Consider the following 16,832-nt stretch of genomic DNA (forward strand, 5'->3'; position numbering starts at 1 on the left):
GGCCCCGGTTCCAGACCCCGCCGGGCCCAGGGAGGGGAGGGGAAGCCGGGCGGGAGCCGCCGCCACTCCGGAGGAGGCCGAGCCGCTGTCTCGACGCGAGGCTCCCGAGCGAGCGGCCGAGAAACAACCGGGGAGGAGTGGGGGCGGGGAGGGGGGGGAAGCCGGTGTCTGGGGAATTAATTGGACGCGACCCAAAGACCCTCGGCGACCCCGTGTTAGGTTAGTGCGGGGGGGGGGCGGCTGTGCTTTGGGGATCCTCTCTCCCTGGGGCCATTTTAATGCTCCTTTTCAGAAAGGACGAAGGTTGAAAAGCACTTATCTCGGTTCCTCCCGAACGGGTAAAATGGCGAAGGGGGAAGCCAAAGCCCCCGATCGTATCCTCCACTAGCAAAAGCACCAAAGCAAACAAAACAAAAAACAAAACAAGAAATCCCCTCCAGCCCCAGCCCCCCTTAACGCCCCTCAAAAGAAAGCAAGGCCTGCCGCCGAGGTCCGATGCCCGCTCGCCCGGAGTCCGCCGCCTCCGGCCCACGGGTCCCCTTTGGCTTCCTGGCGATCACGTAGGTTTGCAAAAAAGCAGTCACAACCATCACCTTTACAGTGCCCCACCCGCCTTTATTTTTCTTTTAATTCTTCTGATGCCAATAAAACACGATTACTTATTTTTATTTATTTTATTAGTTTTTTTCCCCTTTTTGCCCGGTCCCCCATGCGTCAGACCGAGCCCCGCGGCCACCCGACCCCGTACCGTGGGCGACTCGGAGTCGATCCATCATGGCTGCGGCCGCCGGCCCTGCTTTTCCGTCCCTGAGCCTTGTGGTCCTCCTCCCTTTGGCTGCCCTGTTTATATAGAGCCATTGCCGCTCTCTAATATAGACTCTGCCAGGATGGGAAGGTGCTTTTCAGGCCTACGTCACCGCCTCTCCATTTAAACACCAGATCCGGCTTTAAATAGTGAGAGCTGCTGCGAGCGGGGCTGGGAGGTGCGTGCTCCCGAGGCGAGCGGCGGGCGGGCGGGCGCCGGCGGAGCGCGGGATGCGGCGCCCCTTGATCCTAGGCTGTCATTCTCGCACCCGACCGGGGGCTATTGCTTTCAGAGACCCCTAGGTTTTCTGAAGTCGTTTTTTTTTTTTTCCATCCTGCCTTGCTAAGGGGAAAACAATGCCCAAATTGCCATCGTTGCTTTTTCATTTTACTTTTTAGGTTTTAAAGGCTTTTTTTTTAAAAAGTAATTTTTAGATGAGACGGTCTGATTATTTTCTCTGGTTTGGAAGGTGTCCTCCAGTATTGATGGGATTAAAAAATGCTTTGTATGTTAATGTTAGCTACAGAGGACTTGGGGCTTAGCCCATCAAGTATTCAATATATCTGTGTGTGTGTGTGTGTGTGTGTGTGTGTGTGTGTGTGTATTTAGTATATATGTGTATTTGTTTCATTGTGTTTTCAAATAATAGATAACCTAGACACAAAGCTTTTCAGAGAAATAGAAATTAAACCGAGGCTTTCATATAGGATCTTAAAGCGTTACAGTACCGGGAATTGAGTAATGAGAATGAAGGAGATTTGGCAGCAAACTGTATTTTGAAAAACCGAAAATTTAAGTAGATAGTGTTTTTTATTGCGGTACCCAGTGTAAAAATCAATCTTTAACTTTCCGTAATTGCACCAGAGAATGACCAGTTTCCTAAAGGAGCCCTTGAGCTAATGACTTGATAATGTCACCCATGCTCCCTTCCAATTTTAAAGTTTGGAATACTTGCTTTCTAAAACTCAGGACAAAGGCAAATTATTGTGTATACAATAAAAGGCAAAAACACTGGTTTAAGTGAAGTTAGGAATTTAATATTATAAAATGCTATTTCAAATAGTGCTGGTGCCCCCACATACTTGTAAGAACAGAATTTTAAGGCCTTTGCACATAGTGAAAAATTGTGTCGGCGACTACATATTTTAGGATTGGAGGGCTGTGATGGGGCGTAAGTTAGGGCCTGAGTACTGTCCCTGAGCTTTTTCACTCAAAGGCTAATATTCTACCATTTTGAGCCACAGAGTCACTTCTGGTTTCTGGTGGTTAATTTGTATTCTTATGGATTTTCTTGCCCCTTGTACTCTTGATGCAGCTGGCTTCAAACCATCCTCGGATCTCAGCTTCCTGAGTAGCTAGGATTACAAGCTTGAGCTGCTGGCACTGGCCCATGCATTTATTTTGTGAAATGTACTTGTATTGCTTCTTCCTTCAGCCTCATTGCTTCTGAATTAGTTAAGTCCTTGAGTTCATTAAGAAGCATCATAAAACATAGGGATCAGCAACTCAAGAGGCTGAGATCTGAGGATTGCGGTTTGAATGAACCCAGCCAAGACAGGAAAATATGTTGAGTGGGCCAGCCAGTAAGGGTGAGAATCTAGACATTTGATGTGTTCAGTTGTAATTAAAAAAAAGGAATAGTTTTTACTGGCAAACTGTTTTGTGTTAGGATCATAGTTCCTCAGAGGTTCCATTATGGTAACAGTATTGTGATACATACTAATGGAGCATTTATTTATTTATTTATTTATGGTCTGATCGTGGGGCCTGAACTCTGGGCCTGGGCCCTCAGCTCTCCAGCTCAAGGTTAGCACTCTACCACTTGAGCCACAGTGCCACTTCTGGCTTTTTTTTTTTTTTTCTGCTTATGTGGTGCTGAGGAATCGAACCCAGGGCCTCATGCATACATGGCAAGCACTCTACCACTGAGCCACCTTCCCAGCCCTGGAGCATTTATTTTTCTTTGAGATTTGTTAATGAGAATAAACCCTTCATTTTATTGGCAAGCCAGTAATTTACATTAAGCCAGCCAGGTATAAAACAGGAATAATGACAAAGCATTTAGAAAAAAGGTTTAACATTAACTCTGCAATAATGGATAAAATGTATAAGGGGGCAGCCTTAGTTTTCATTTGACATGCAAACTTTTATCTAACATTAAAAATAGGATGTGGGTTAGGCTAATTGTTTCAACTTTTTTACTTTTCAAAAATATCCATTTAAAGTGCTTTCACATGTGTTACTAAATTTATTCTGATAACCAACTATCTAGAAGACATCTCCTCCAACCCTTCACTGTGCTTTCATTCCATGCATTACACACAATAACTATAGGAACAAGGGACATACATACATGAGCGTTTATAATTCTGTTCTGAAGCATCAGCTGGACAGGGATAGGAGGAGGAGCATATCATTAGAAAGGAGCCAGTGAGTACTTTTTTCCTCAGACTATGAAAGACTTTTTCAGTGGAACAGCTTGAAGGTACAGACTAGATTAAAAAACCCTCCCCCCCAATTAGAAATGACATGATTTTTTTAAACTTACACTCATTGTATTGCTGGTTATTACCAGGCTGATGAATATAAGAACTAAGGTTTTCCAAAATCAAAGATAGGGCTGGGAAGGTGGCTCAGTGGTAGAATGCTTGCCTTGCATGCTTGAGGCCCTGGGTTCGATTCCTCAGCATAAGCAAAAAAAAAAAAAAGAAAGAAAAGAAAAAAGTGGAAGTTGCGCTGTGTCTCAAGTGGTAGAGTGCTAGCCTTGAGCTGAAGAGCTCAGGGAGCAGTGCCCAGGCTCAGAATAATGGGAAATGTAGGCAACCATAAAACATTATGTTAGGGATTTTTACTGCAACATAGGAAATTAGAAATAGAAACTGTATGACACTTGTATGCACAAGGAATTTTTACTTATGGATTCTATTGCAGTCTTAATGTACATAAGATATTAAATCATGCAGTTATCAAATCAAGGGCAAATGATATTTATTAGGATGGATATATCTTTAAAGCCTTACAAGTATTAGTTGGCAAAATAATTGGTGTTTTTAATTTGTTTGCATTTCTGAAAGCTTGTTAAACATTTTAACTTTGGAAGCAATATGAAAAGTTTTATTTTTCCTTTAAAGCCTAAATTATACAGATCTGTGATTGAAGATGTTATTAATGATGTGAGAGACATCTTTTTGGATGATGGAGTGGATGAGCAAGTCCTCATGGAACTAAAAACTGTGAGTTTTTTTTTCTCTCTCCTTTAATTCGTATTTTTTCTCTCTTCCCCCCCCCCCCAAGATTCTCTTTAGCCAGTAATGACTAATTTTCTCAGAGGATAAAGATTTGACTTTATTTAAGGAGGAAGTATAGTTTAGTAAAGGTTATTGTTTTAAATCTCAACTGTCACCCATCGTCCTCTGGCCTTAGGCAAGCTACTTATGTATGTACCAGCTTCCTTAGAACATTTAAGATAGGAATTCTTCTATAGTTGTTTTAAGGATTAAATATAGCAGCTATAAAAAATACTTATCCCTTAAGCTGGGCGCTGGTGGCTCACGCCTGTAATCCTAGGTACTCCGGAGGCTGAGATCTGAGGATCGCGGTTCAAAGCCAACCCGGGCAGGAGAGACCTTGAGACTCCTATCTCCAATAAAACCACCAGAAAACCAGAAGTGGTGCTGTAGCTCAAGTGGTAGAGCACTCACCTTGAGCTGAAGAGCTGAGGGACAGTGCCCAGGCCCAGAGTTCAAACCCCACGACCGACCAAAAAAAAAAAAAAAAACTTACCGCTTAGAAGTAGCATTAGCTACTCTAGTGAATAGACAACATTCTATTGGATAGACAACATTTTGTGGTCCACTTACTTGACATGCCTATTTAAGATTTTGGTTCTTTTTATTTTGTCTTAATATTCTAAATTAAGTTGTAGGGGTTGATAAAAGGATTTTAGGTTCTTGAAGTACATTATTTTAAAAATTCTATTATTTTAGTGGTACTGGGTTTTAAACTCAAGGCGTCCTCTTTCTAGGCAAGTGCTGTACCACGTTAACTATACTCCTAGCCTGTTTTTATTTTTAATTTTCATATTAGGTCTCATGTTTTTGCCTGGGCTAACCTCACATTGTCAATATTCCTACCTATGCCTTTTGTGTAACTGGAATTACAGGATCACACCACCATACCTAGCTTATTTGTTTAGATAGGTCTTGGTAACTTTGCCCAGGCTGGCCTCAAACTGATCCTGAATTCTACTTCCAGAGTAACTATGATTTTAGGGGTAAGTCACTGTGCCTAGCTAAGTCATATCCTTTATATATGCTCTATATTAAATTTATAATATATTCTATGTCTGAGACTAGTGTTTTATCTCTTGGATTTAAGCAGAAATGAAAGAGGAGGATCCCACACATCCGTCTCAGGGGACCACACAGAGGCAGGCAGGCACAGGAGAAAGATTATTATAAGATTTATTAGAGGAGCCGTATTTCCCCCCAGAGGGAACACATGGCCTCCATCCTTATCCAAGTAGCAGGAGGGTCTGAGAGATAGGAAGTAGGTAGATGGGAGTTCAGGTGGGTCTGGGCAGAGAGAGGGAGGGGTCAGCTGTATGGCTGGAACTCCAGGAATAGAAGCCCCTCCCCCCCAAATCTGGGTGGAGCTGAGGACCAAAGGTGAGCATAATACTAACAAGAAATATTTAGATTTTTAAAAATTAGCATTTATGTTTTGCTTTTTCTGTGATCCATAAAGTTGTGAAATATTTTTTGCCTTAATTAGATTAGAATAGTAGTTTGAATAGGGGGTTTCTTGATTGACTTAAGTGCCCAAGACTATAAAAGCATAACTTATCTGTTAACTCAAGTAAAAGTTGTGTTCTATGAGATAAATGATCAGCTCATTTCACAATTCAGATGTGTACTTTTCTTAAGTACTTATGCAGCAGAATTGCTGTAGATCTGTTCCCATTTCATTTGAATTTGGTATTAAAAAAAGTACTTAGTGTAGATATTAAGGAATTTGATTGGCTGGGCACCTAAGCTACTCTGGAGGCTGAAATCTGAGGAACACAGTTTGAAGCCAGCTCAAGCAGGAAAGTCCAGGAGATTCTTACCTCCAGTTAACCACTAAAAAAGCTGGAAAGTGGAACTTGGCTTAAGTGGTAGAGTCACTAGCCTTGAGCAAAAAAGAACTCAAGGACAGCGCCCAGGCCTGAAGTCAAGCCCCAGAACAGGCAGAAAAAGAAATTTGATAGCTTGATATTCTATAATGAAATGCCATAACACTTGAAAGATCTCTCTGATTAATTGAAATAATATTTTCCAAGTGACTAATATATAATATTGAAAAATCCACTCAAAGTACAAAACATATTAATAGATTTTAACTGAATGATATGAAAAGCTCACTGGAATATGATTTCTATATTTCTGAGCTTTTAAGAAAATGTCATTTAAAATTTTTTCCTTTCCCAATTACTTAGCTGGAGGAAGGCATAGTTTCTTTATATACTTCAACCAAAACTAAAAGTGAAAAGCAGAGGCTAATATGGGAACCCAGCTATTTTCTTGACGTTATTTCTCTCAGTTTTATTGGAAAAATACTATCCTTGGAAGTTGGCTGGCTCAGTGGTAGAGTGCTTGCCTTGCATGCATGAGGCCCTGGGTTCGATTCCTCAGTACCACATAAGCAGGAAAAAAAAGCCAGAAGTGGTGCTGTGGCTCAAGTGGTAGAGCGCTAGCTTTGAGCTGAAAAGCTGAGGGACAGCGCCCAGGCCCAGAGTTCAGGCCCCACACCTGACCAAAAAAAAAAAAGAAATGTGGAAACTTGAATTTAGCAACTCATTTAAAAAAAGTATTTTCTGACTCTAAGGTTTGAGGGGCATTTGAGCTTTCTTGGCTTTAATGCTCTGTGGCTTAGCTTTATTCACAGGTAGTGTGTTACTACCTCCAGTAAGATATTTTGCTGGTTAATTGGAGATGGAGTCTTGTAGATTTTTCTGCCCAGTCTGTCTTCCACCCTCTATCTTCCAGGTCTCAGCCTCCTGAGTAGCTAAAATTATAGGTATTAGCCACTGGTAAATGGCAACAGCTCTTCATTCTAAGATAAATTTCATCTTTCTCTGGTGATGCAATAGATTTGCCTTAGTGAGTTTAAACCATTTGAAGTATACTGCCATAGAGTGTTAAGTAAGAATCTGGCCATGAGAAGATGGGGAAAAAAATAAAAGTTTATGTGAGATGAGGAAATTACTAGGATTATTTTTAGTGGAATGTCAACAAATTCAAGTATAAGAATGTATACCATGATGGGGCTGGGAACGTGGCTCAGGGGGTAGAGTGCTTGCCTTGCATGCATGAGGCCCTGGGTTTGATTCCTCAGCACCACATACAAAGAAAAAGCTGGAAGTGGGTGCTATGGCTCCAGTGGTAGAGTGCTAGCCTTGAGCTGAAGAGCTCAGGACAGTGCCCAGGCCCAGAGTTCAAGCTCTACGACCAGCAAAAAAAAAAAAAAAAAAAGAAAAGAAAAATAAAAAAGAATGTATACCGTGAGACATTAAGTTGGATGAATAATATAAGCAGCTCAAACACCATAAATATCCAGGGATAAAAGAAAGAGAATAAGCTTATTTTAAATCTTTGGTATTATTGGAATGAATGTTTTGCAGTTTGTTTCATTGAGTGTCCTTGTATTTTTGTGACTGTTTATGAAAGGCAGAACATTTGTAGCATAGAAAATCAGCCTAAATATTTTTAAGTTATTGCCCTAAGATAAGAGTAGTGGTTAGCCCTGGTTGTTTATGGGTTTTCTTTTTTTGTTTTTGTTTTTGTCAGTCCTGGGGCTTGAACTCAGGGACTAGATGCTCTCACTGAGCATTTTTCCTCAAGGCTAGCTCTCTGCCACTGTCCCTGAGCTCTTTTGCTCAAGGCTAGTGCTTCTACCACTTTGAGTCACAGCTGCACTTCCGGTTTTTCAGTGGGTTAATTGGAGTTAAGAGTCTCACCAGGACTTTTCAGTGCAAGCTGCCTTCAAACCCAGATCTCAGCCTCTTGAATAGCTAAGATTACAGGCCTGAGCCACCAGTACCTGGCATGACCTCTTTTTAATATAAATCAGAATAACAGAAGTTTCTTCAGTTGTAAGTAAACAGTAAATTCAGTTCTTTGTCTCTTATTTGGTTTATCAACCTTTATCACTTTTTTTTTTGGGGGGGGGTCGGTCCTAGGGTTTGAACTCCAGGCCTGGGCACTGTCCCTGAGCTCTTCAGCTCAACGCTAGTGCTCTACCACTTGAGCCAAGTGCCGCTTTTGTTTCTGAGCTTTTTTGCTTAAGGTTAGCACTCTACTACTTGGGCCCCAGCTCCATTTCTGGCATTTTGGTGATTAATTGAAGATAAGAGTGTCATGGACTTTCTTGCTCAAGCTGGCTTTGAACTGAGATCTTTAGATCTCAGCATCCTGAGTAGCTAGGATGACAGGTGTGAGCTACCAGCACCTGGCTGATCTTGGCCCTTTTGGTCTTTTGGATTGTTTAAATGGTTTCAGAGGCTCTGCTCTTCATTGTAGCATCTTAGCAGTATTACTGACTTCTGCCCACTAGATGCCAGCAGTACCATTCAGTTGAGATCAAGTGTATCTGCAGACATTGCCACATCTTAGGAAAGTGGGAGCAAAATCACTCTCCAACTCTGCTAAATGTGCTTGATATACTTGATACACTATTTGTTGATACCTGGATCATAAATTGATTATCAGTCTACTTTCTACTTCATGTGCTTTTTGGGAAATTAGGTTTCCTAATGTTTTTAGGGGGTCCTGAAATGGAATTATTTATGTTTTATTCAGCAAATTTTTGTGAAAGTAGAATCCTTTATAGAATTTCAAGCCTGACATAATGCCAGGGAATGATAATGTTCACATTTTATAGATTGGAACATAAATTCAGATTGTAGTTGGATCAGGATATTTAGCTAGTAAGTGATAGAAAAATGAACATAGGTCTTTTATCTCCTATGATATTTGCAAAACTTGACTAGTATCAAGGAAGGTTCAATAGTTGTGACTAGATCTTAGATTGGGGAGGTAGTTCATAGAGTCATTTATGTGCTTGGAAAGCAGCAGTGTAGTTTGAGATCAGTAATTTGGATTATGGAGGTGTCTGCAATAAAACATTCATAAATGAGGTCCAACACAAAGATGCTGAAGTTAGACTGCTTGGCTTATATCCTACAACCTATGTTTACTTGGTATACCTCATTTTTTTGTTCCATAGGTTCTTTTTTCTAATAAAAGGAGGTAATAATGTCTGTTCTATACAAATTCTGTAAAAAACTGAGTATGTAAAATACTTAGTACAAAAAACTCAATAAATTTTAGTTATTAAAAATGTCTACTTAGCATATGAATAAAAGTAGGTCTTAATCATGTTGGGATCATAGGATAAGTTCTTCATGTCAGTTTGAGGATCCAAGGAGGAAAAGAATTTTTGTAAGGTTGCTCCATTATCTCCCTTTTGTTTGTGTATGCATGAGTATCTGTATGTGCCTATGCTTGAACTCAGGGCCTGAGTGTAGTCTCACAGCTTTGTTGCTCAAGGCTAGTGTTCTACCATTTGAACCACAGCTCACTTCCAGAATTTTGGTGGTTAATTGGAGATGAGTGTGATGGACTTTCTTGCCCAGGCTGGCTTCCAACATCAGTCCTAACAGTAAGTAGCTAGAATTACAGGTGTGAGCCACTGGCCCTTAGCATAATCATTAGATTTTATTCTCATTACAGAAGTCTCATTGGAAAGATTGGCTCTCCAGTCAGTAGACCAGGCAATAAAAGTTAAGGAAATTTTGGGGGTCTGGGATGCTGCTCAGTGGTAGTGCACATTTAGCAAGCAGGAAGATCTTGTTCAGTCCTATCAGTCCCCGCCAGAATTATAAGTTAAAATATAGTTTAAAACACTAGTTAATATTAGCTTTTGACCTTGAATTGACTTATAAACTAAGTTTTGTTTTAGAAAGCCAAAAAAGAGAAAAGGTTTGGGGATAGCCATATATATAATGCCTTACTCGTAATGTGTTTTATTGGCCATACAAATGCTTATTTTGGTGCTGTGCTGGGCTAGGAGCCCACTTTACATTCATGAACTAGAGGCAGTTCAGGCCCTTAGAAAGTAGTACTTTGTTTGTTTGTTTTTTGTTTATTTGTTTGTTTGTTTTGGTCAGTCATGGGGGCTTGAACTCTGGGTCTGGGCACTGTCCCTCACCTCTTCAGCTCAAGGCTTGCGCTCTACCAGTAGAGCCACAGCACCACTTGTTTTTCTGGTGGTTTATTGGAGATAAGAGTCTCACTAACTTTCCTGCCCCTGCTGGCTTTGAACCACAATCTTCAGATCTCAGCCTCCTGAGTAGCTAGGATTATATAGGCATGAGCCACCGGCACCTGGCAGTACTTGGTTTTTACAAGAAGAAATTAGTAGTTTTTAGTCTGGGACTTTTAGAATCCTAGATTTATTAGCTGGAGATGAGTTTAGAAGTAATCTAGGGTTTACAGAATGGCTCAAAGGGTAGAGTGTACTTATGGGGCAAGTGTGAGACCTTAAATTCAAATGCTAATAATAGCCTGTTGGGCTAATAATAGCCCAACCCCTCCCTCCAACTGTATTCTTGTTTAGCTTTTCTTTTTTCTTTCGACCACTTTAGCCATGCCTCTGGCCTTTTTAGCTTTTTTTTTTTTTTAATAGGGTATCCAGTTTATGCATTAGAAGGCCTGGATTGCAATCCTCCTATTTTATGTTTTCTGTGTAGCTGGGGAGGAGACAAGAATATACCACTATGCCCAGCTTTTTCTGTTGGTTGATAAGGAATCTTGCAAAGTTTTTGCCTAGACTACCCTCAAATTGTAATTCTCCCAGCCTCAGCTTGTAATTGTAGGTATACCTACAATTACAGACCTGAGCTGATATGCCCAGAGAATTCTTCTTCTTTGGGGAGGAAAATGCCTAAGAAAGAAAACATTTTTTGGTCAATGAAAAGTAGCCAAACCAGGATTAACTCGTTTCTGGTTTTTCAACTTCGGGTATAATGCTCTAGTTTTAGAAATAATAAGCATAGCTTTTGTTAATCTTTGTTAATATTGCTAGTGATAGTATTAATTGGAAACACTCTAATAAAAGTATATCTCATGTTAATCCTCAATAACCATGAATAGACATAGTTACTAAACCTAAGTAGATTTTAGAAGTTTCTAAATAACAGGGCTTTTTAAGGAGAAAGCTTCACTGTGAAATTGACTTGTTAGTTTAGTTTTTTGGTAAACTATTAAGAAGGTGCCAGAATTGTTATTAGCTGTAGAAACTAGATACAACATCTGTACTAGGGAAAGGTTAGGAGATTTTTAAAAAAATAATATTTTTATCATCTTTAAGTAGTTGTACAGGTGAATTGCCATTCACCAAAACAGTTTATGAATACAGTGCATCTTGATCAATGTCACTCCTTTCAACATTCTCACCCACCCCTTCCAACCTCTACCCCTTCCCTCACTTATCTTAATTTTAGGTTATGTATTGAATTTGTTTTCATTCCCCCTTTCAGCCTGCCCCTTATCATACATTTCTCAATTCTGTAGCTCATGCAGTTCTTGCCTGCATTCTCCCGCTTGCTACCTTCATTCTTCTCTCCCCTTGACCCCACCTTCCCCTCTTTTAAGTACCCACTTCTTGGTACTTGCTTTTAAACCTCTGAGAGTATGGCAAGTGAAACTTAGATGATCTCAGCCAAACTCAGGTGAGTTTGGCAGTAAGTATCTCAAGAGCAGGCTTTGGAGGAGAAAATAAAGTATATAAAAATGATTAAATTGTTTCATTGCATTCTTAAAAATAGATTGTAACTTTCTTAGGTAATTTATTATAGGGGTAAAACTTTAAATATTAAACCTAGTAGAGAGGAAATATGTTAGGGGGAAAGATAAATTGGTTCTTTTTCTTATTTTTGTATTATAGAACCTACCTTGTGGTAAAATGAGAAAACACAGGTTGAGTATCTCTGAAGCATTTATGACCAGAATTACTTTGGATTTTTTAAGAATTTTGACATAGCCCACCTTTTGTAAATGAAAAATTGTGTACATATATGTATATACAATGAAATTCACTTATGTTTCATATATAAATAGCTTGAAGGTACTTTTTACATAATATCTTATATTTGTACACAAAACCAAGTTTCATGGTATGGAATTTTCCATTTGTAACATCAGGTCAACACTCAAGAGTTGCAGAATTTGGTTTTGAATTACTGAATTATAGATGCTCAGCCTATAGATGTGGCTAAATAGAATATGTTGTAGTCAATCTCTGGCATAAAGGAAAGAGAGAAATTTCAAGATGTATGGAGGGATGGGACAACCTTTTAAGACCAGCATCATTTCAATTTCTTTTTTCTTAATGTATAAATGGAGAGATGGGAAATTAGGCTTTAGTTGTCTTTGTTTCTCATTTTTCTAAAAAAAGAGATGAATTTAAGTTTTATATGCTGGCAGTTAGGGGAACATTTTTATTAAAAATTTACACAAAAATATTTCTATGTTATAAGAGATAATGTTGGAGTTCTTAAAAAACACCTGCTTATGGGAACTTTTTTTGCTAAATAGCATCTATCAAGGAGTTACTAGAGATTATTTGTTGGCCATATAAACAAGGAAATGAGTCTTCAGTAGTCTAAAGTGGTAGAGATAGGATTTGATTCTTCAAGGACTTAGTATCATTTATACTCAGATCACAAACAAGATGTATTTTTTGTGGTTGTATCAGTTTTAAAAATGGAAGGAATTTACAGGTAGCTAATAAATATATTTTGTCTAGAGTTATTTTTTCTTTCAGTGAGAAACCTTTAATGTTCTTTATTTTAGTTATGGGAGAATAAACTAATGCAGTCTAGGGCAGTAGATGGATTTCATTCAGAAGAGCAGCAGCTTTTATTGCAAGTTCAACAGCAGCATCAACCCCAGCAGCAGCAGCAGCATCACCACCACCACCACCATCAGCAAGCTCAACCTCAGCAAACAGTACCTCAGCAAGCACAGACCCAGCAAGTCCTTATTCCTGCATCACAGCAAGGTAAAAAACTGGGTTTGTTTTTCTTCTATGGCTTGAAAATTAAATTTGTGTTTTGAAAGAATAAAGTTCTGGTTTCTTCTTTTAAACGGATAATTTGTAAACTTCTTTTAAGACTATGTTGGCTGAATTTGTGTGTGCTTAATAATAATTCCTCAACTGAAAGCCTAAGACCATATTCAAGGAACTTGTATTATTTTGTTTTGAGAAGGCTTTATAGTAGTGTATTCACTAAAATAAGTCACTTATAGAGATTTGCTTAATAAGGATTTCCTATTTTAGCTGATAAAATAGTTGTCTACTGTCTTTGAGACAGACATGTTCTTTCCATGTCATTCTATTTTTATCTATGTATCTTAAATCTGGAAGAATTTTATAATTTTAGTCAGAGTTCAATCCCTTTTACATTTATCCAATATAAATATAATTGACAAGATTTCTTTTAAGCAAACAGTAGGTATATAACTTAGCTTAATTTATAGTACTTCGTTTTTTGTTTTTGTTTTTTGTCATTTGTAGGGCTTGAACTCTGGACCCTAGGTGCTATCCCTGAGCTCATCAGCTCAAGCTAAGTGCTCTACCACTTGAGCCATAGCACCACTTGTCTCACAGTTGGCTTTGAACCGCGATCCTCAGCTCTCAACCTCTTGAGTAGCTAGGATTATAGGCATGAGTCACCAGCACCCGGGCTATAGTACTTGTTTTTAAAGTAAGAAAAGAACTTTTTTTTTTTTAAATGTCCATAGCACTTTGCAGTGTTAAAGTCACTTTCATTATCATTAGTCCCTTAGAGGGATTTTATGAAATAGTGTTTAGGTCCATTTCACATATAAGGAAATCTGAGCCTTGAAAAGACTCTTGATTCATTATATATGTTACAAAGGTTTTTTTTCCATGACAAGTATCTAGTTACAGAATTTCCTGAGCATTCTAATTGAGTTTTCATTATTACTGGAGAGGAAAGATAAATGAAAGTTCCCTAAGTAATCACTTAGTTGCCCACTTGTCTTACCTGACAGTATACATAGAATAAAATTGATAGTGATACATGACAGGTCTATTTGGTGTAAAGGTCTTGTTTATATGGATAGGACTTTTAATACTCAATACTGTACCTTGTGTCAAATTATTTTGTTCTTTATATCTTCTTTGATGACTGTTCCTCCTATTGTCATTAGTTCTGGCATTAGGATTTTAGGTCATCATAAATTAAAGTTTGATTTTCTTCACTCAGAGAATATTAAGGTGATGGGATTACCTGTGTATTCTCTGAAATTTGCGGAGTCAAACAATTATTTTCATACTGTATTTTTTAAACAATTGAGAGTAACATAATCTTGGTAATTGTCAAGCTAGAGAAAAAGACAGTGTAGATTAATAGTTTTAAGTTTGAATTTACTCTTAATGGATTAGTAACTTTTTCCAAAATAGTAGTATGAAGAAAGCAGTTAATTTCTGGGTTAGCCAAGTAAGGCAAAGCTAAATTTCATTTGAAGATTTCCAGCTTATCTAGGAATGAACAGAAATGTATATACTTAACTATTAGATACCATTTTCTGTTCCCACAATTCCCTGTATCCTTAGGTATTTCCATATATATAATATATATGCATTATATACCTATATCTATGTCTATATATCTAATCAGTCATGGGGCTTGAACTCAGGGCCTGGGTGCTGTCCCCAGCTTCTCTTTTTTTTTTTTGTCAGTTGTGGGGCTTGAACTCTGGGCCTGGGCGCTGTCCTTCAGCTCTTCTGCTCAAAGCAAGCACTCTATGGCTTGAGCCACAGAGCCACTTCGGTTTTCTGAGTGGTTTATTGGAGATAAGAATGTTACAAAGTTTGCTGTCTAGGCTGGCTTTGAAACATGATCCTCAGATCTCAGCCCCCTGAGTAGGTAGGATTACAGGTATGAGCCATAAGCACCTGTTTTACTAGTTTTCCAATGTCGGGTATAGTAGGTCTATTATACTATTTTCTTTTTTTTTTTTTTTGTTGGTTGTGGGGGCTTGGGCACTGTCCTTAAGCTCTTCAGCTCAAGGTTAGCACTCTACCACTTGAGCCATCATGCCACTTCTGGTTTTCTGAGTGGTTAATTGGAGGTAAGTGTTTCACAGACTTTCCTGCCCAGGCTGGCTTTGAACCTTGATCCTCAGATCTCAGCTTCCTGAGTAGCTAGGATTATAGGCATGAGCCACCAGTGCCCGGCTTTTTATACTGTTTTCAACGCAAATTTAAAAACTTCTTAAAAAAGTATTATTAAAAAGTATTTAAATGCCTAAAATACGAAAAAAGCATTCTGCATTGTATTACACCCTTGTGACTATGAAATAGCTTCATGATGCTTGTTTATATATGTACTTGTTTTTTTTTCCTTACAGCCACAGCACCACAAGTTATTGTTCCTGATTCTAAACTGATACAGCATATGAATGCATCAAGCATGGTAATAATTAAAATTGCAACATTAGGTCAACTTTAATTCATATAAAAATAGTGGCCATGCCTAAGTATGTAATATTTCAGCATCTTGAAAATTATTGAAGCTCTGAGCAAAACAGCTGCTTTGAGATATTTTTTGCTTGTTTTTAAGTTTGCTGAAATTGTATTTAGCAGAAATCTAAAATTTGCTTATTTTTAAGATAGGATCTCACTTTTGCCAGGGCTGGCCTGGAGTTTGAGTCTTTTAGTTATATAGTTCCTGCCATAGCTGGGATGACAGATACGGACCACCATACTTAGTGTTTTTCTATTATTGTGAGGTCTTCCTAGGAATCCAAGTATCTGGTATTACAGGCATGAGCTGCTGGCACTCAGCCCAAAATCTGAAACTTTTTGAGATTACAAGTGGAAAATTGTATAGTGGCGCACTTGGCTGTAATTCCAATTCCAAAGATAGAAGCACGAGTATTGTGAATTTGAGACCATCATGGTCTACGTAGTGACTCCCTTTCTTAACAAAATACTTAAAGTACAAGCATAAGTTAATTTTGTTTTTTTTAGACCTGGTTCCATCCCCTAGGTAATCTTATGGATATGCAGGTACTTCCAAATCTGAAAAGTATCTGAACTCTCTTCTTGCTCCCAGCATTTTGGGTAAGGGAATATGTCCCCTTTTTGATAATATGACCGCTAAAGATTTAACAGTACACCCTAAGGAAAATCTTTCGATACAAGTGTTTTATGTAGACAACTATTGGTTCTGATAGGAATTTAAAAAGCTAAGAAATGAATATATTTGTAATTTGGCCTAATGTATTTTAATTGAATACAGGCAGTTGGGTATAAGGAAGTAAAGACTTGGAGAGGAAAAAATAAGGAATGACTTTAATTTTGTTAACTTTTTTTTTTGTTGTTGGTCATGGGGCTTGAACTTTGGGCTTGGGCGCTGTCCTTGCACTCTTCAGCTCAAGACTAGTGCTCTATTGCTTGAGTCACAGCACCACTTCCATTTTTCTGGTGGTTAATTGGAGATAAGAGTCTCAAGGAGGGGCTGGGAAGGTGTCTTAGTGGTAGAGTGCTTGCCTTGCATGCCTGAGGCTCTGGGTTCGATTCCTCAGCACCACATAAACAAAAAGAGAAAAGCTGAATGGCGTTATGGCTCAAGTGGTAGAGCACTAGCCTTGAGCTGAAGAGCTGAGGGACAGCGTCTAGGCCCAGAGTTCAGGCCCCATGACTGGACCTCCCCCAAAAAAAGAGTCTCAAGGACTTTCCTGCCCGAGCTGGCTTTGAACCATGATCCTCAGATCTCAGCCTCCTGAGTGGCTAGGATCACAGGCATGAGCCACCAGCGCCCGGCTTGCATACAACATTTTTTTTTTTTTTTTTTTGGGTCCGGTTGTGGGGCCTAAACTTTGGGCCTGGGCGCTGTCCCTCAGCTCTTCAGCTCAAGGCTAGCGCTCTACCACTTGAGCCACAGCGCCACTTC

At 39.1% G+C, this 16,832-nt stretch overlaps 1 protein-coding gene across 1 annotated transcript in view; it reads left to right on the forward strand.

Annotated features, from left to right (window-relative positions):
• The first annotated feature begins 690 nt into the window (after positions 1–690).
• Positions 691–16,832, forward strand: part of Gtf2a1 (general transcription factor IIA, 1, 19/37kDa) — a 36,603-nt gene continuing 20,461 nt past the window's right edge. The window contains exons 1-5 of the mRNA XM_013013406.1: positions 691–954; positions 3,937–4,038; positions 12,700–12,907; positions 15,286–15,350; positions 15,908–15,965. Coding sequence (XP_012868860.1) covers positions 4,024–4,038; positions 12,700–12,907; positions 15,286–15,350; positions 15,908–15,965 — 346 coding nt within the window. The 5' untranslated portion in view covers positions 691–954; positions 3,937–4,023. The remainder of the gene's footprint in view (positions 955–3,936; positions 4,039–12,699; positions 12,908–15,285; positions 15,351–15,907; positions 15,966–16,832) is intronic.

This window comes from Dipodomys ordii, unplaced genomic scaffold (genome assembly GCF_000151885.1).
Source record: "Dipodomys ordii isolate 6190 unplaced genomic scaffold, Dord_2.0 Scaffold2, whole genome shotgun sequence".
Taxonomy (NCBI): domain Eukaryota; kingdom Metazoa; phylum Chordata; class Mammalia; order Rodentia; family Heteromyidae; genus Dipodomys; species Dipodomys ordii.